Source organism: Neoarius graeffei, chromosome 15 (genome assembly GCF_027579695.1).
Source record: "Neoarius graeffei isolate fNeoGra1 chromosome 15, fNeoGra1.pri, whole genome shotgun sequence".
NCBI lineage: Eukaryota > Metazoa > Chordata > Actinopteri > Siluriformes > Ariidae > Neoarius > Neoarius graeffei.
The window spans coordinates 28,809,199-28,828,784 of NC_083583.1; the positions used below are offsets into that span (position 1 = coordinate 28,809,199).

The following is a 19,586-nucleotide window of genomic DNA, read 5'->3' on the forward strand; positions in this document are numbered from 1 at the left end:
GCCATTAGTGCTGTTCTTCTTCTGGCTGCTCCTGTTAGGGGTTACAAACAAAATATATGCTCCAGCATCTACATATTTGATTTAGCATCAGTTTTACACTGGACACCCTTCCTGATGCAACCCTCCCCAATTTATCTGGGCTTGGAACCAGCACTAATGCCAAGTTTACATTAGACCGTATCTGTCTCGTTTTCTTCGCGGATGCACTGTCCGTTTACATTAAACCGCCTGGAAACGCCGGGAAACGGGAATCCGCCAGGGTCCACGTATTCAATCCAGATCGTGTCTGGTCCGGTGCTGTGTAAACATTGCGGATACGCGGATACGCTGTGCTGAGCTCTAGCTGGCGTCGTCATTGGACAACGTCACTGTGACATCCACCTTCCTGATTCGCTGGTGTTGGTCATGTGACGCGACTGCTGAAAAACGGCGCGGACTTCCGCCTTGTATCACCTTTCATTAAAGAGTATAAAAGTATGAAAATACTGCAAATACTGATGCAAATACTGCCCATTGTGTAGTTATGATTGTCTTTAGGCTTGCCATCCTTCCACTTGCAAGTGGTAAGTGACGCGCATACCCGACATGCACTGAGATCACACACACAGCGGCTCAGTCCCAAATCACTGCTCGTGTACTATACTCGTGCGCTCTGTGAGCTGCGCAGGGCCGGAGTGTGCACCCTCCAGAGGGCACTCGCTGTTCAGGGCGGAGTGATTTGGAGCCCAGGATGCCTGCGGAGCCGAGCGTATCCGTGTATTGGCGTTGCTATGTGCACGCGAATCGTGTATTGGCGTTGCTGTGTGCACGCTAATCGTTTTAAAAACGTTAATCTGATGATCCGCTGATACGGTCTAATGTAAACCCCACCTAAGTATGCTTGTACAACCCCAGTGGCTGGGTATTTTTACCTAATCTGCATGTCTTTGGACTGTGGGGGAAACCTATGTCGACAACATGCAAGCTCCACACAGAAAGGCCCCTGTCAGCCACTGGATTCAAACACAGAACCTTCTTGCTGTGAAGCAACAGTGCTGAACACTACACCATTGTGCCACCAGTGCCTGAAGTGCTGTTAATATGAATTATTACATGTTTTTTTTAACATGGTGATGGTCAAGGTGGAGGACCAGGTAACCTAAGGTGCTGTAATATACATATTTTAATCACCTCAAAATTATTTCTGCATATGTTGTTCCCATTTTAGAACAGCTTGCTTATACTGTTGACTCTGTTCATAGTGAAATGTACAGCAGTGGCCATTTTCCATTTGTGGGGCTTATACATCTCATCTCATTATCTGTAGCCGCTTTATCCTGTTCTACAGGGTCGCAGGCAAGCTGCAGCCTATCCCAGCTGACTATGGATGAAAGGCGGGGTACACCCTGGACAAGTCGCAAGGTTATCACAGGGCTGACACAGACAACCATTCACACTCACATTCACACCTACGGTCAATTTAGAGTCACCAGTTAACCTAACCTGCATGTCTTTGGACTGTGGGGGAAACCGGAGCACCCGGAGGAAACCCACGCAGACACGGGGAGAACATGCAAACTCCGCACAGAAAGGCCCTCGCTGGCCACGGGGCTCGAACCCAGACCTTCTTGCTGTGAGGCAACAGCGCTAACCACTACACCACCGTGCCACCGGGCTTATACATATTTGACTTTTAGACTTTTATGTGGGGTGGCACAATGGTGTAGTGGTTGGCATTGTTGCCTCACAGCAAGAAGATCCTGGGTTTGAGCCCAGCAGCCGGCGAAGACATTTCGGTGTGAAATTTGCATGTTCTCCCTGTGTCTGCATGGGTTTCCTCAGGGTGCTCCGATTTCCCCCAAAGACATGCAGGTTAGGTTAATTGGTAGCTCTAAATTGACCATAGGAGTGAATGGTTGTTTGTCTCTATGTGTCAGCCCTGCGATGATCTGGTGACTTGTTCAGGGTGTACCCTGCCTCTTGCTCATAGTCAGCTGCAATAGGCTCCAGCTCACCTGTGATCCTGTAGAACAGGATAAGTGGCTACAGATAATGGATGGACTTTTATGTGGCAAAACAAGTAGACATTTAAAAACAGAACAATATTTTATTGAAAAAAAAGATGGAAAATTCTCATGTATGCCAACTGGGCGGCACGGTAGTGTAAATGGTTAGCACGGTTGCCTCACAGCAAGAAGGTTCTGGGTTCGAACCTTTCTGTGTGGAGTTTGCATGTTCTCCCCGTGTCTGCGTGGGTTTCCTCCGGGTGCTCCAGGTTCCCCCACAGTTCAAAGACATGCGGTTAGGTTAATATGAGACGGCCTTGGGCTGAGGTGCCCTTGAGCGAGGCACTGAACTCCTGACTGCTCCCCGGGCGCTGTTAGCATGGCTGCCCGCTGCTCTGGGTATGTGTGTGTGTGCTCATTGCTCACGTGTGTGCTCACTGCTTCAGGTGGGTTAAATGCAGAGAGGAATTTCACAAGTGTGTGATGAATAAAGTTGTGCTTTCTTTCTGCCAAGAAGAACAAAAAATGAAATAAGAAGCTTTTTCCTTGTGTCCCCTTATCATTAAAGTAAAGATAAACACAGTTAGTCAGGTTCAATGCCCAAACTGATAATCACATCATCAGTTTTTCTTTGGCTAATCAGACACAAGGTATACCACCACTCTTGCCAGAGCAGTTGGGGGTTAGGTACCTTGCTCAAAGGCACTTAAGCCAGTCCAGGAAATCGAACCAGCAACCTTTTATATTCCAAAACTGTTTCTTTAACCATTAAACCATGGCTTCCCCTAAAGATAAACACACTGTCGTCACTGTCAGGTCAAAACCTGCTATGCGACATTTTTCCTTTTTTACAGGAGATGTAAAAAACTGAATAAAACTCTGAAATAACAAGCTGAGAAGCCAGTAAAAGTTTACTTGTTCTATTATTAGCTTGGTCAGTTAAATATCCATCAAAATAGCTAATTGCAGCATTATATTAGCGTAAATTGCAAAAAAAAAATCATCCTTGAGAACACATAAGAGGTTCTGCATGTCAGAAATTTGCACATAAGGTTTTAGACATGCAAAACCTCCCATGTGCAATCTGAGTGACTGTGTGCAGAATCTGCTATGTGTGCCACTACTGTAGGTGCTCACAGCAAGAAGGTCCTGGGTTCGAGCCCCGGGGCCGGCGAGGGCCTTTCTGTGTGGAGTTTGCATGTTCTCCCCGTGTCCGCGTGGGTTTCCTCCGGGTGCTCCGGTTTCCCCCACAGTCCAAAGACATGCAGGTTAGGTTAACTGGTGACTCTAAATTGACTGTAGGTGTGAATGTGAGTGTGAATGGTTGTCTGTGTCTATGTGTCAGCCCTGTGATGACCTGGCGACTTGTCCAGGGTGTACCCTGCCTTTCGCCCATAGTCAGCTGGGATAGGCTCCAGCTTGCCTGCGACCCTGTAGAACAGGATAAAGCGGCTAGAGATAATGAGAATGAGATGAGATCTCATTATCTGTAGCTGCTTTATCCTGTTCTACAGGGTCACAGGCAAGCTGGAGCCTATCCCAGCTGACTACGGGCGAAAGGTGGCTCCACAGTGAAACAGGTTTGAGATTACTCCAGCATTTGCCAAAATTCTGACAGTGTTTATTGCTCAGATCAAACCAGAGAGAGAGAGAGAGCGACAAGGCAAACAACAGAAGAGACAGTAAAGAGAGAGAGAGCCAATTTTAAGAGTCAATCTCCATATTTTAATAAAACAAGGATATCTGAAATCCAATTATTATTTTTACTCCACAGATACATATTACCAGATATAAATGATTTTATTCTTATCAGAAGTAGAACACAAATGGGTACATGTTACCAGATACACATTACCAGAGATACAAAATGATCTTACTGTTATCAGAACTACAACACAAATGGATATTACTCTATCGAAACCTCTACATTTCAATAGGATAAGACTGATGCCAAGATAAATGTACGAGCGAGAGAGAGAGAGAGAGAGTTTGTGTGTGTGAGAGAGAGTGAGGGAGGGAGGGAGAGAGTGAGGGAGAGAACCATTTAGTGACAGGCAATACAGTGGTTGAGAGACAGATACAGAGGGATTGTGAGTTTGTAAAGGATGCAGCCAGTACATTATTGAAACGTCCTTAATCTTCAAAATTCCATTGTTCATGTATTCCATCACCATTCCATAATGGGGTGTAGGTGAGTGGGTGAGTGTGTGTGTGTGTGTGTGTGTGAGAGAGAGAGGGGGGGGGTAGAGAAAAAGAGAGGTATGAGTTTTTAAAGGTTGCAGCCAGTACATTACTGAAAAGTCCTCAATCTCCAAATGTCCATTGTTCATCATAATCATATGAAAAAGAAAGTCCTACTTGTTGCTGGCTTCTCCAAAGTCTTCATAGAAAGGTGGTGTGCAGAGGTATGGAACCCAAACTACAATAAACACAGCATTATAACAAAACAACTCATTCCTCAACAGAGTCAACAGCGGAGGTTGAGGCTGTAGCAGACTCAGGCGATTTGAAAAATGTAGTTAGTTTCAGAAGTGCAGCTGCATTCTTTTTGCTTTGTGCCCTTTTTTTTTTCGTTTAGCGCAACCACTCTCATAACTGCGCTTCATCTTGTTTACAGTTCCCTCTGCTTTGGTTTGAATTTCCGTCGCGCACCTGTCTACGTCTTCAGATCATGGACTAGTCCAATGTAAAACAACCAGGGTGTGTGTGCTGGGACAAATACACTGAGTGCAGAATTATTAGGCAAGTGAGTATTTTGACCACAACATCCTTTTAATGCATGTTGTCCCACTCCAAGCTGTTTAGGCTTGAAAGCCTACTACCAATTAAGTATATCAGGTGCTGTGCATCTGTGTAATGAGAGGGGGTGTGGTCTAATGACATCAACACCCTATATCAGGTGTGCATAATTATTAGGCAACCTCTTTTCCTCTGGCAAAATGGGTCAGAAGAGAGATCTGATAGACTTTGAAAAGTCTAAAATTGTGAGATGTCTTGCAGACGGATGCAGCACTCTTGAAATTGTGAAGATGTTGAAACGTGATCACCGAACAATCAAGCGTTTCATTGCAAATAGTCAACAGGGTCGAAAGAAGCGTGCGGGGAAAAAAAAGGCGCAAAATAACTGCACATGATCTGCGGAAAATCAAGCGTGAAGCTAACAAGCAGCCATTAGCATCCAGTTCTGCCATATTCCAGAGTTGCAACATTCCTGGAGTGTCAAAGAGTACAAGGTGTGCAATACTGAGGGACATGGCCAAGGTAAGGAAGGCTGAAAAACGACCACCACTGAGTAAGGCACACAAGATAAAACGTCAAGACTGGGCCAAGAAATATCTCAAGACTGATTTTTCTAAGGTGCTGTGGTCTGATGAGATGAGAGTGACTCTTGATGGGCCAGATGGATGGGCCTGTGGCTGGATCAGTAATGGGCACAGAGCTCCACTCTGACTCAGACGCCAGCAAGGTGGAGGTGGAGTACTGCTATGGGCTGGTATCATCAAAGACGAGCTTGTTGGACCTTTTCGAGTTGAGGATGGACTCAAACTCAACTCCCAGACCTACTGCCAGTTCCTGGAAGAAACCTTCTTCAAGCAGTGGTATAGGAAAAAGTCAGCATCTTTCAAGAAGAACATGATTTTCATGCAGGATAACGCTCCATCTCATGCGTCCAAATACTCCACTGCGTGGCTAGCCAGTAAAGGTCTGAAAGGTGAAAAAAATAATGACATGGCCCCCTTGTTCACCTGACCTAAACCCCATAGAGAACCTGTGGTCCATTATAAAACGTGAGGTCTACAAAGAGGGAAAACAGTACACCTCTCCGAACAGCGTCTGGGAGGCCGTGGTTGCTGCTGCACACAATGTTGGTCGTGAACAGATAAAGAAATTGACAGAATCTATGGATGGAAGGCTTTTGAGTGTCCTCATGAAGAAGGGTGGCTATATTGGTCACTGATTTGTTTTTGTTTTGTGTTTGAATGTCAGATATGTTTATTTGCAAATCTGGAGTTGTCATATCAGTGTACCTGGTGAAAATAAATAAGTGAAATGGCTACATATTTGGTTTTTATTAAGTTGCCTAATAATTCTGCACAGTGAAAGTTACCTGAACACATACATATTCTCCTAAAATGGCCAAAACTAAAAACACCCCACTCTAACTTCCATACATATTCAGCTTTGATATTTATGAGTCTTTTTGTTTGATTGAGAACATAGTTGTTGTTCAATAATAAAACTAATCCTCAAAAATACAACTTGCCTAATAATTCTGCACTCCGTGTACTATATACACATGAATTCAATATTCTGATGCTATTTTGGTGTGTTTTTCCATTTATATCGTTGACTACTTAATATCAGAGACAAATTAAAATTACATATATATTGTTTGGTGTTTACCGTGACGGGGCTGACTGTTAGGGGCCCCCAAATTTTGGGGGCCCTAGGCAACCGCCTTGGTTTGCCTAATGGTAAGTCCGCCCCTGAGGCGGGGTACACCCTGGACAAGTCGCCAGGTCATCACAGGGCTGACACAGACAACCATTCACACTCACATTCACACCTACGGTCAATTTAGAGTCACCAGTTAACCTAACCTGCATGTCTTTGGACTGTGGGGGAAACCGGAGCACCCGGAGGAAACCCACGCGGACACGGGGAGAACATGCAAACTCCGCACAGAAAGGCCCTCGCCGGCCCCGGGGCTCGAACCCAGAACCTTCTTGCTGTGAGGCGACAGTGTTAACCACTACACTATTCTAATTAGCATAAACGGAAGCACGAGGTCAAAATTGACCAATCAGCATAGAGAACCCAATTTGACCTAAATTGTCACATTTTGAACAGACAGCGACGGTGTGCAGTAATGCCTGGATTAATACAAAATAAATTATTTAAAAACTCTGAGCCTTCTTTCTTTTAAAAACATAATAATAATAATAATAATACACTTCTATTTTTCACTCTGGCACGGAATCGCGACGTCATTGCTTTCCGCCCGGACAGGATTTCCGGTTCTACCGGAAGTCTTACATTTGGCCTAAGTGTAGCAAGAGAAATGGCTGCTTTCATTGTACATGGCTAAGCTAACTTACACTCGGATTGGATTGTTTTATTTAAACGGTTGGCGGCTTCAGTTAGAAACGGCGTATTTGCGGTAAGCGAGCAGATGAAGATGTTAAACGGTTGTTGTTAGCGGACGGTTTGAGTTATCAAGAACGCAAAAGTGATATCTAACTGGCTAACTCTGTGCTAGCGAGCTTATTAGCTTGTTTGCTAGCAGTTGAGTGTAGATACAGTATTAGTTAGTTCACTGAATTAGTCGCTGCACGGCTGAGGTTTATTTTCTTTCTTTCTTGTGTGCATTGTGATTTAACGCTAGTTATCCAGCGTATCAATGCCTGAGCAAGGCCCGAGGATGAACGGCTTCTCCCTGGGCGAGCTGTGCTGGTTGTTCTGCTGCCCGCCCTGCCCGAGCCGCATCGCCGCTAAGCTGGCCTTCCTGCCCCCGGAGCCGACCTACTCGGTGCACACGGACGCGGAGGGCGCGTGCAGCCTGCACCTGAGCGAGCGCGCGGATTGGCAGTACTCGCAGCGCGAGCTGGACGCCGTGGAAGTGTTCGGTACGCGCACGAGCCGCGGGAACCGCGTGCTCTGTATGTTTGTCCGCTGCGCGCCCGCGAGCCGCTACACGCTGCTGTTCTCGCACGGCAACGCCGTGGATCTCGGCCAGATGTGCAGCTTCTACATCGGCCTCGGCTCGCGCATCAACTGCAACGTTTTCTCCTACGACTACTCCGGCTACGGGGTGAGCACCGGGAAACCGTCCGAGAAGAACCTGTACGCTGACATCGAGGCGGCCTGGCAGGTGCTCAGGACAAAGTGAGTACAACCACAGCATCACTTACCGGCCAAGCTCATTTAGGGGTCATCAGTGGATTGCATCACACTTGGGTGTCTTGCTCAAGGGCACTTCAGTCATTCCTGCTGGTCCAGGGACTCAAACCAGTGACCTTTTGGTCCCAAAGCTGCTTCTCTAACCATTAAAGTGCATACACTACCGTTCAAAAGTTTGGGGTCACCCAGACAATTTTGTGTTTTCCATGAAAAGTCACACTTTTATTTCCCACCATAAGTTGTAAAATGAATAGAAAATATAGTCAAGACATATTTTTCTGGCCATTTTGAGCATTTAATCGACCCCACAAATGTGATGCTCCAGAAACTCGGGTTGGGTTTACATTAGACCGTATCAGCGGATCATCAGATTAACGTTTTTAAAACGATTCGCGTGCACACAGCAACACCAATACACGGATACGCTCGGCTCCGCAGGCATCCTGCGCTCCAAATCACTCCGCCCTGAACAGCGAGTGCCCTCTGGAGGGTGCGCACTCCGGCCCTGCGCAGCTCACACAGCGCGCGAGTGAAGTGCACAAGCAGTGATTCGGGACTGAGCCGCTGTGTGTGAGATCCCAGCGCATATCACTTACCACTTGCAAGTGGAAGGATGGCAAGCCTAAAGACAATCATAACTACACAATGGGCAGTATTTGCATCAGTATTTGCAGTATTTTCATACTTTTATACTCTTTTTAATGAAAGGTGATACAAGGCAGAAGTCCGCGCCGTTTTTCAGCAGTCGCATCTAGGGATGTCCCGATCCGATCACGTGATCGGAAATCGGGCCCGATCACGTGGTTTCAGACTCGATCGGAATCGGGCATTACCTCCCGATCAGGGATCGGATATATATCTATATAATATATTCTCATTTTTAACACATCAATAGCTATGCGTTGGCACAGAGTGAGACCAGACCTCTTGTCTCAACACAGCAACATCAACGCGTGCGGCATGACATCACTTTGTAGCGGAGACGCTATTGGTTATTGGCTGCCTGTTGCCGGCGAAGTTGAACACGGAAGCAGTTCGAAGCGGAAAGCAAAGCATGTCTGCGGTGTGGCAGTATTTCAAAGTTGATGACAACATTGCCATAGCAAACTGTGAAATATGTAAAGTTGGAATATCAAGGGGTGGACAGGAAAGGGCCGCATTTAATACAACAAACCTGATACGGCACCTGAAAAACAAACACCCGACACAATACAGCGAGTTTTTAGTGCTGTTGCAAACGTGTTGGATGACAAAAACAGGCTCAAACCTGAAAGGGTAGAAATGCTTGTTTTCATCAAGAAAAACGTTCATTTCCTTAATTGAAATTACTGTATACCACTGTGAGATGCATTCTTAAAAGCAAATTACTGGCACTGTGGCAGTTTTATTATTATTATTTTTATTTGTTTACATTCCTGCCAGGTATTTTAAGGTTATGTTTTTAATTTGTTATTTATTGTTCAAACTACCTCACGTAAGTGCTCTGTTTGCTAACGGAGTTGTTGGATGTTAAAATAAGGTGTTAAATTAAAAAAAATGAGGAACATCCTGGATCCGTTTCTTTCCTCGTCTTTATTATTTTTTATGGATTATAAGAAGTATCGGATCGGGACTCGGTATCGGCAGATACTCAAAATCAAATGATAGGTATCGGATCGGAGGGCAAAAAAACCTGATCGGGACATCCCTAGTCGCATCACATGACCAACGCCAGCGAATCAGGAAGGTGGATGTCACAGTGACGTTGTCCAATGACGACGCCAGCTAGAGCTCAGCACAGCGTATCCTCAATGTTTACACAGCACCGGACCAGACATGAACTGGATTGAATACGTGGACCCTGGCGGATTCCTGTTTCCCGGCGTTTCCAGGCGGTTTAATGTAAACGGACAGTGCATCCGCGAAGAAAACGAGACAGATACGGTCTAATGTAAACTTGGCCTAACACAATCTAAAAGTAGACATACCATCACACTGCCCTGGCGCTGTGTACAGTTTACCTTCTATGGTTTGTGCACTCACTATTTGCCATTACTTTCTCCAACCCAGTGTTCGAACTATGCCGATATTTTCAGGGGGTCCCTTTTTTTTCCCTTGGGTGGGGGGGTGCTTGCGCTTGTCTCAGAGCGCGGATCTCCAAACACATGAGAAGCCTATCTTACGCACATATCACGCGGACTCCACACATGCATCGCGTCTGAAGTCATAACTCATCAGGGGAGATCATGTCCGCATTGGCATGTTCAAAAAACAACCTCGCGTCAACAATGATACCACACGCAAGAAGAAAAAAAAAAACAGTCAGGCTACTCAACACATCTGATCCACAGCAGCACCAAAGCATCACTGGAAATCATGTCAACAACCAATCTTCCATTTCAACACGCGTCAACAAACAAATGGCACCACAAACATGAATGAATCGGTCAGGCTACCGATTCCAAACCCACAGCAGACGAATAATTAAATGCATCTTACCTTAAAGCAGAATTGACCACAAAGGAAGTGTGTTGGCACTGTTGGCACACTTCCTTTCTACTAGTTTGTGTCCCCAACCTGGCAGCAGCAGTCGTTGTCATATCGGTTTATTTTATCTTTGATGTAAACACAACACTTCAGATATGCAAATGCCTCCCGTTACACACGATTGCTATGTCAATAAACATCATTTTGCCAATATTTTAGAGACCATCCATCTTCTCCGTCGGTCAGCATCTGTCGGGATCCGATAAAATGATAAATCTTGCCTTGTGTGTTGATGGTTACTACATCCAGGTGCACAACAATATAATGGCATGATGGAAGTCTTGCTGAAAGTAAAAACTTTCTTTGATGGCTATATTCCTTTCGATGCTTCGCCGTCGTTCCTCGTTGTTGGCTGTGGTAGACTACTGGTAGTTCATGTCCAAAATGGCGGCCGCATTTGTCGTGACGTCACGTGGGATGGGTCCATAGCTTCTCTAAAGAGCTCAACTGTTTTCAGCTGTGCTAACATGATTGTACAAGGGTTTTCTAATCATCCATTAGCCTTCTGAGGCAATGAGCAAACACATTGTACCATTAGAACACTGGAGTGAGAGTTGCTGGAAATGGGCCTCTATACACCTATGGAGATATTGCACCAAAAACCAGACATTTGCAGCTAGAATAGTCATTTACCACATTAGCAATGTATAGAGTGGATTTCTGATTAGTTTAAAGTCATCTTCATTGAAAAGAACAGTGCTTTTCTTTCAAAAATAAGGACATTTCAAAGTGACCCCAAACTTTTGAGCGGTAGTGTATCCTGGACCAATTTCCTTTTTTTTTTTAATATGAAAGTATGTCCCTTTACACACTCATCCAGCAGGGTAATTTTGCACAAGTCCATCTGTCTACAGCAGAAAAAAATAAAATAACAAAAGGCATCTGGAAAAATCCCAAGGGAGTCTGGAGCCAGATTCGGGACGTTACCTGCGGAAGCGCTAGCAGGCTGCGAGAGCTTGCACAGTTTCAGTGCACAGCCTGTGGAGACCAAGCGCTCCCATTGTCCGGTCTTTTGGAAAACGATGAGTACTAATCCCATCAAGATTACAAAGTTGCTACACCCTCCTACGATACATCTGTTAACCATTTTAATAATTACGCGATAACGTTGAAGAAATTTGCAGAAAACCACCAGGTCGTTTTCTCATAAACAAACCAGCGCTGACGTAGGATTCAGAAGGAGGCGTCCCGCATGCGATGTCACAAAAATCAACGTTTGCCGGGAAATCCAAATGGCAAGTTTTTTCAGAGGCGGACCAATTCACCTCAAATGGCTTGATTTCAACTGAATTTTTCTGGTATTGCGCAAGGTAAAAAAAATTGCGTGAAATGTGACAGATATTTGACCAAAGTTTAATATAAAATAGAAGAATTACATTGATCTTGCTTCTGAATTTACCCAAGATGTGCCCTTTAAGCCATGGCTTCCCAATGTACAGCAGTGTTCTCTACTTTTCAAAAATAAAAAGGGTTTGGGGACTGCCTAGGCCCCCAACGGGGTCCAGGAGCGGAGCCCTTGTAGGGGGTTAGCAGGACGAAGTCCCCCTGAAGCTGACGCGCTTTGAGCTTTTTTGACAGTGAAACCGGCCAATAAATGGATAGGAAATGCAAAATCATTTTACAAAAAATTAACACTTTCTTATTGGACATATCTTTGTCAACTCATTTGACATTTCACTTGAGACTGATGTGCATTCCTGAATTAATTATATTTTTTTGCTCTGTGTGAAAAATAAACGAACTTCCATGGTGTAAGTGGTTAGCATGGTCACCTCACAGTAAGGTATTAGGCAGAGACCCGTCCACCCGTAAATTTGACGGGCAATTGCCGATTTCAACGGGCAAGTATACACACAGACGGATACTGAAACGGACGATAATGCCGAAAATTTTCGCACATGAATACTCCCACATGTCATCCGATAAATCCAGTTATGTTCCGCCCACACACGGACTGGCCATCGGGAGTAGCGGGAGTTTTCCCGGTGGGCTGGTGGTTCAGCGTGGGCCGGCGGAGAAAAAAAAAAAAAAACAGTTGCGCGCTGGCCTTTAATATGATAAGCAATGTTAACAGTTTCTTTAACAAACTGTTAACATTGCTTATTACAGTTGCGCGCTGGCCTTTAATATGATAAGCAATGTTAACAGTTTCTTTAACAAACTGTTAACATTGCTTATTACAGTTGCGCGCTGGCCTTTAATATGATAAGCAATGTTAACAGTTTCTTTAACAAACTGTTAACATTGCTTATCATATTAAAGGCCAGCGCGCAACTGTTTTTTTTGTTTTTTTTTTTCTCCGCCGGCCCACGCTGAACCACCGGCCCACTGGGAAAACTCCCGCTACTCCCGATGGCCAGTCCGTGTGTGGTTCCGCCATCATTTACAAATCGTAAGAAACACAGTTTAATACGAAAAATACTGAAAACTTGAAATGAAAAATCAGAATATTTCATCGTTTCCGCCATTTTGGCCCGCACTGAATCTTGTAACATGCGGACTGAATAAATCGCGAATTCTGATTGGTCGAAAATTGCCAAACACCCTGCGTTGTAGTTTCCTCTTTCTTGGCGGGAGAACCGCATTTTTTTTTGCTGACTCACTCTTCTGGATCAAGATGAATCCCAACAAACGCCCCAAATTGAATGTGACAAAAACTGATTCGTTTTTCCACAAAAAGACAGAAAAGGTATGTGTGATACATTGATTAACAAGGGGGTTTCATTGGGGTATGGTAAAATAGAATACTGTTGGTTTTTTTTTTTATTAAATACTGTAACTAGATCAAAAGATTATATACAATTCATTGTTGTTTATTTTCTTTTCACTTTTGTTACCAAATCAAACACCATACATACATCTGATACATTCAGGAGTGAAACTGAAAAAAATACAAAGTAAAAATATGCAATATTTCTGATCAAAAATTACACGCCATTTCACCCTGAAAATGTCCTAGAATGCAGGAAATGAAGTCTAAATTTCAAAAATTTTCTGGGGGGGCATGCCCCCAGACCCCCCTAGAGGGACTTCGCGCCTGCGGCGCTCGTCTTCGCACCTGCGGCGCTTATCAGGATTATATAAAATATTATTTTTGACTGGTAAATTTCTTTTTCTGCCTAATACCCTACCTCACAGCAAGAAGGTTCTGGGTTCGAGCCCAGTGGCCAGCACGGGCCTTTCTGTATGGAGTTTGCTTGTTCTCTCCGGGTGCTCCAGTTTCCCCCAAAGACATGCGGTTAGGTTAATATGGGATGCCCTTGAGCAAGGCACCTAACTCCCAACTGCTCCTGCGGGCGCTGTTAGCATGGCTGCCCACTGCTCTGGGTATGTGTGTGTGGGCATGTGTGTGTTCACTGCTTCAGATGGGTTAAATGCAGAGAGGAATTTCACAAGTGTGTCATGAATAAAGTTGTGCTTTCTTACAATAAATGCATACATTTTTTTTTACAATGCACACAATTAATGTTAATCGGGTGAAACCACTACAATCCATGCACAAGCTGGTGCGCGTGCCCAAGACTGGCACTACAAAGCCACCCCAGCCTCTCTAGTTTGGGTCCTTTGACCCAGGAACCCGGAAGTCCTGCACTAAACAACCACAGGGAAGCAACGGGAAAATGCAGCTCTTGCCTACACAGTCGGATATGTAAAATAAAAGACCTGAACTTAACTTGTGTGTGCGTGCTGTTTATATGATTTCTGACCATACACAGTTGCAATAAAGACGATAGATAAGCGTAGCCGTTGCACAATAACGCTACAAACACTCACAAAGTTATTTAACTGCTGGCTAGCTGCAGCTTGTAGCTTCCAGCGTTACTATTGCCGCTTTTCCACTACAAACGCGGCTGAGCCGTGCCGTGCCGAGTCGAGCTGAGTCGGGCTGAGCGGGGCTGTTGGAGTTGCATTTCGACTACAACCGCGCTGAACCGTGCTGGCTGGAAGTGGGTGGACACATTGGGTGGAGTTAGCGAAAGTGGGTGGACGTCATGTGATGCCGTTAAGCAGCGCAAACAGTGACATCAGTGACAGTGGCGGAACAAGTCAGAGCCGGGCCGGGGGCGGGGCAAATGACCGGGCCCTTTATTAAAGCTTATCATAACATCATTTTAGGCTACAAAATGTCCGCAACTGCGGTGTTTACCAATTTCAACACTACCGGGTGCAACTATGTTATTTAGTACATCAAGTCCTTCAAACGAACATGTAACTCAGAAACAAAAAACATTAGGATACTGTACATGGCTCATAATAAAACATCAATAGCCTATACTGCGCACATTATTTGAAGGGCATACGAATGAGCGCTCAGAGGTTGCAACGGTGACAGGAAGAGTCAGAAATAAAAGGAGGGCGGTGCAAACCTCACTGAATGCACTGTGTTTACCAATTTCAACACTACGGGGTGCAACTATGTTATTTTGTACATTAAGTCCTTCAAACGAACATGTAACTCAGAAACAAAAAAAAAACATTAGGCGACATACTGTACATGGCTCATAATAAAACATCAATAGCCTACTGCGCGCATTATTTGAAGGGCATACGACGAGCCTTGCGCTCCGCGAACTCGTCCACGATGCTCTGTCTGTCACTGATTCAGTGAGCTTTTAAGCGGTAGTCTCACGACCCGAATAGTAAACAATAAACATGGAGGACATGGAGTCGTTAGTGTTGCTGGTCTCAGTGCTGTGGCTTGTTGTCACCGACAACGCGGACAGATACTGGCAAGAGCGTATAGATGAGGCGAGGAGGCGCATAAGGCTTCAGAAATTCTCGTAATTCATAATTATTCTTCTTCCGGGTTTGCGGTGTTTACAGATCCCAGCGCGCTCGCGGGGCGTGTGTGGGCATGTGAGGACACTCCTCCTCACCAATCAGTGCACAGGGGAGTGTCTGCTCACGCCCCCAACCTCAGTCGGCACGGTTTGGCTCGCTTCAGCCCCACTCCAAAACGGTGCGAGTTTTAGGGGCTAAGCAGGGCTGAAACGAGCTGAGTCGTGCTGGTTTTTGGTAGTCGAAACGCGAGCCGTGTCGGGCTGAAGTGAGCTGAAGTGAGCTGAAAAAGGGTAGTGGAAAAGGGCCATATGTGTCAGTATAGTGCAGACCTGGGCATTTTCCAGCCCTTTGGTTCATTCTGACCGGCCCGCGTAAGGTTAATTAGAAATTACAAAATAAACGTATTTTCTAATTTTACCTCATGAATGGACTGAATGTGCATTGCTTTTATTTTGAAGTTGTGTTCAACAAAAACGCAATGCGCGCGACATGAACATGACATGAAATCCCACGAAACCTCATCCCGCGATAACTACTTCCGTAATTTGTCCAGACCAACCACAAACTTGTACGTCATCCTTCAAACGGTCCAGCCAATCACATAGTGTGACGTCACCAGCAGGCGCCGGAGCCCGAGCCGATCTGTAGATCTGATCCCTACACCGAATCGACTGATGATCATCTGTCAGCTGTGCTTCGCATCTCCACCTCAGACATTCAACCTGACTTTGATGCACTCGTTAAAGACCAACAGAGACGAGATTTCTCTCACTGAACAAATAAAAAACTGAAAAACACCAAATGAGGTGATTAGACTAGAAATGTGGGCATCATTATTATAATATGATGCATCTTGCTTGATATTTGGAGTAGAAAGACAATATTGTGATGTCTTTATTGTGTTTTGGGGTGAATGTGACTGAAAAAAAATGGTACAAACGTTCACATTTTGTTAACCATTGTTTTGGGAAATTTGATTGAATAAATGACATTTTTTGTAAGGCAACCTCGTTTTTTCCATACTCTTACCAGTCTTAGCAGCTTGTAAAAACAATGTTATTTACTGCTTTATATAAAGAAATACAATTAATATTATGCAGAATTTAGTTCAGCCTTTTGGTCCGGCCCTCCACAGAATTTTCTGTTTCTCATGTGGCCCCATGGAAAAAATAATTGCCCACCCCTGGTATAGTGTGATGTGGTGCAGTGTAGTGTAACGCGGGGATAGACGTGCTGTATATGCAGCCAGCCGGATGGTTTTCTATTGCAATCGTGTGGCCACTTCAGGTAGCTCCGTATGCATTAGTTTGATGGTCTTCTGTATGTTAGATAGTTACAAAATTATAATAAAGCAAATATTTGATTTATTTGGTGTATACTTTTTTTTTTTTTTGCACACGCGCCAAGGGAAGGGCGGCGGGCCAGAATTATAATGTGGTGGTGCACCACTTTAAAAGCGCCCGTGGAGAACACTGTACAGGAATAACACATCGCAGTATCGTAGGGGGAAGCCATGGCCTAATGCTTAGAGAAGCAGCTTTGGGACCAAAAGGTCGCTGGTTTGATTCCCTGGACCAGCAGGAATGGCTGAAGTGCCCTTGAGCAAGGCACCGCTCCCCAGGCTACTCTGGGTATGCTGTATGTCACTCTGGATAAGAGCGTCTGCTAAACATCATTAATGTAACTTAAGTATAAAACACGGTCATTAACCTTGAACCACTGTCCAGTAGTTAATATTAGCCGCTTATATCTATGCAAAATTGATATTTGACTTGTCTGATTGCATGCGCGCGTACACACACACACGGACTCCTAATTTGGGATGGGATGCAGAATAGCGGACCCAAAACATCCGGGTTTTTCCGGTCATGTGACGCGAGATGTCTGGCGAAATCTCAGACAGGCTCTGTTGCTAAGGCCGAATTAAAAATTATAAATAGGTAAAGTAGACAAATATACCAGGGTAGGGTTATGATTAAAAAAAACAACCGGTTTTTCTGGTCACGTGATGCGAGATGTCAGGACGTCTCGTTCAAAATGCAGACTGGAAAAACGAAATCTTCCTTGGGTTTGCTATTCTGCACTTGCTGCCTAATTTGCAGCCTAAAATACTGGTTCTCAGTATAGGCTCTGTAAACATAGCCAAGGGATCCGTGAGTTACTTATTTTGATGGAAATTTTGTTTGAGGCTGTTGAAATTTGTATCCTTTCAATTGGTGTTTCTGAGGTCTGGTAGTGAGAGCGCCTGTGTGGAGTCAGCATTCCAGTTCATCGTAAAGGTGATCAGTGCGGCTGAGGTCAGGGTTCTATGCAGGCTGCTGGAGTTCCTTCACGCTGAACTTCTCAAACTATGTCTCTGTCATACCGGAGCAGGAAAACTCCTTTGCCAAACTGTTGCAACAAAGTTGGAAGCATGCAGTTGTCTAATATGGGCTTTGTAGCATTATTGTTACCCTTCACTGGAACTTGGGGGTCCAAACTCTTAAAGGAACAGTCCACCGTATTTCCATAATGAAATATGCTCTTATCTGAATTGAGACGAGCTGCTCCGTACCTGTCCGAGCTTTGCGCGACCTCCCAGTCAGTCGGACGCAGTCAGACGCGCTGTCACTCCTGTTAGCAATGTAGCTAGGCTCAGCATGGCCAATGGTATTTTTTGGGGCTGTAGTTAGATGCGACCAAACTTTTCCGCGTTTTTCCTGTTTACATAGGTTTATATGCCCAGTGATATGAAACAAGTTCAGTTACACAAATTGAAACGTAGCGATTTTCTATGCTATGGAAAGTCCGCACTATAATGACAGGCGTACTAACACCTTCTGCGCGCTTCGGCAGCGCATTGATATCTGAGCTCCGTATCAATGCGCTGCCGAAGCACGCAGAAGGTGTTAGTACGCCTGTCATTATAGTGCGCACTTTCCATAGCATAGAAAATCGCTACGTTTCAATTTGTGTAACTGAACTTGTTTCATATCACTGGTCATATAAACCTATGTAAACAGGAAAAACGTGGAAAAGTTTGGTCGCATCTAACTACAGCCCCAAAAAATACCATTGGCCACGCTGAGCCTAGCTACACTGCTAACAGGAGTGACAGCGCGTCTGACTGACTGGGAGGTCGCACAAAGCTCGGACAGGTACGGAGCAGCTCGTCTCAATTCAGATAAGAGCATATTTCATTATGGAAGTACGGTGGACTGTTCCTTTAAAAAGACAGCCCCAAACTATTATCCCAGCTCCATCAAACTTTACTCTTGGCCCTGTGCGTTCTGTGCAGTAGATAGTGTCCTTCAGGTATTTGCCAAACCTGGACAATGGCAGATAGTGAAATGTGGTTTATCATACCAGAGAACATGTTTCCTCTGCATTAGAGTCCAGTGGTGGTGTGCTTTGCACTACTCCAGCTGATGTTTGGTTCAAGTGATCTTGGGCTTGTGTGCTGCTGCTCGGCCATGCAGACCCAATTGATGATGCTCCTGACGCACATTTCTGTTGCTGATGTTTCCAGAGGCAGTTTGGAACTCTGGAAGTGAGTGATGCAGCAGAGCATCTGTGATTTTTAACCTGCTTCAGGTAGCTCGCTTGGTGACTTTGCTTGGTCTGCCATTTAGGCCCTGTCCACACGGCAACGGATTCAGGTGAATCTGATAAAATTGTTTATCGTTTCGGCCTGGCGTCCACACGGCACCGGCGTTTTGGGTGCCCCAAAACGATATTTTTTGAGAACGGGTTCCAGAGTGGAAAAATCTGGCAACAGTGCCGTTGCGAAGTCGTCTGGATGAGTAGAACGGATTTGTTTACGATGACGTCACAACCACATGACTAGAACAAGCAGCGCTCTCGCGCGCATCATTCGTAACAGCAACAATGGCTTTTAAATAATTTTAAATAATTCTTTTAAATAAACAAGTAACTGAACCATTTCTTGAATTTCTTTTTTTTATTGGATAAGACTTCTTTTCAAAATGTTCACACAATATAAAAAGTTATCTAAATTATATAAAAATGCTTTTCAAAACGTTCACACACAATAAGAAAATTAAGTTATATAAAACTATGCACACTAATAAAACTAATTTGTACACACAGAAGGCACGATTTCCTCGCGTAGTCGCAGCCATCTTCTTGTTGTTGTGTGCTTGTTCCTGTGAGTGCTTCACGCCGGGTAGAAGGGGTTTATGCACATGCGTCCTACTTCTTCTATTGTTCTGGTGTCTCCGATGGGACCGTCTTACAGCGCACGTAGAGGTGTGGCATGTGTATTGCATCGTTTTCAGCAAGCGTTGTGTTGCCATATGAACCTGATATTTTACTGATCCGTTGCCCATGTGGACGCGATATTTTTTACCCGCTAAAAAAAAAAAATCTCGTTGTCGTGTGGATGTAGCCTTA

General features: G+C 44.8%; 1 protein-coding gene across 1 annotated transcript in view; it reads left to right on the top strand.

Annotated features, from left to right (window-relative positions):
• The first annotated feature begins 7,034 nt into the window (after positions 1–7,034).
• The window catches only part of abhd17c (abhydrolase domain containing 17C, depalmitoylase), a 150,523-nt gene continuing 137,971 nt past the window's right edge, over positions 7,035–19,586 (top strand). The window contains exons 1-2 of the mRNA XM_060941114.1: positions 7,035–7,146; positions 7,372–7,871. Coding sequence (XP_060797097.1) covers positions 7,387–7,871 — 485 coding nt within the window. The 5' untranslated portion in view covers positions 7,035–7,146; positions 7,372–7,386. The remainder of the gene's footprint in view (positions 7,147–7,371; positions 7,872–19,586) is intronic.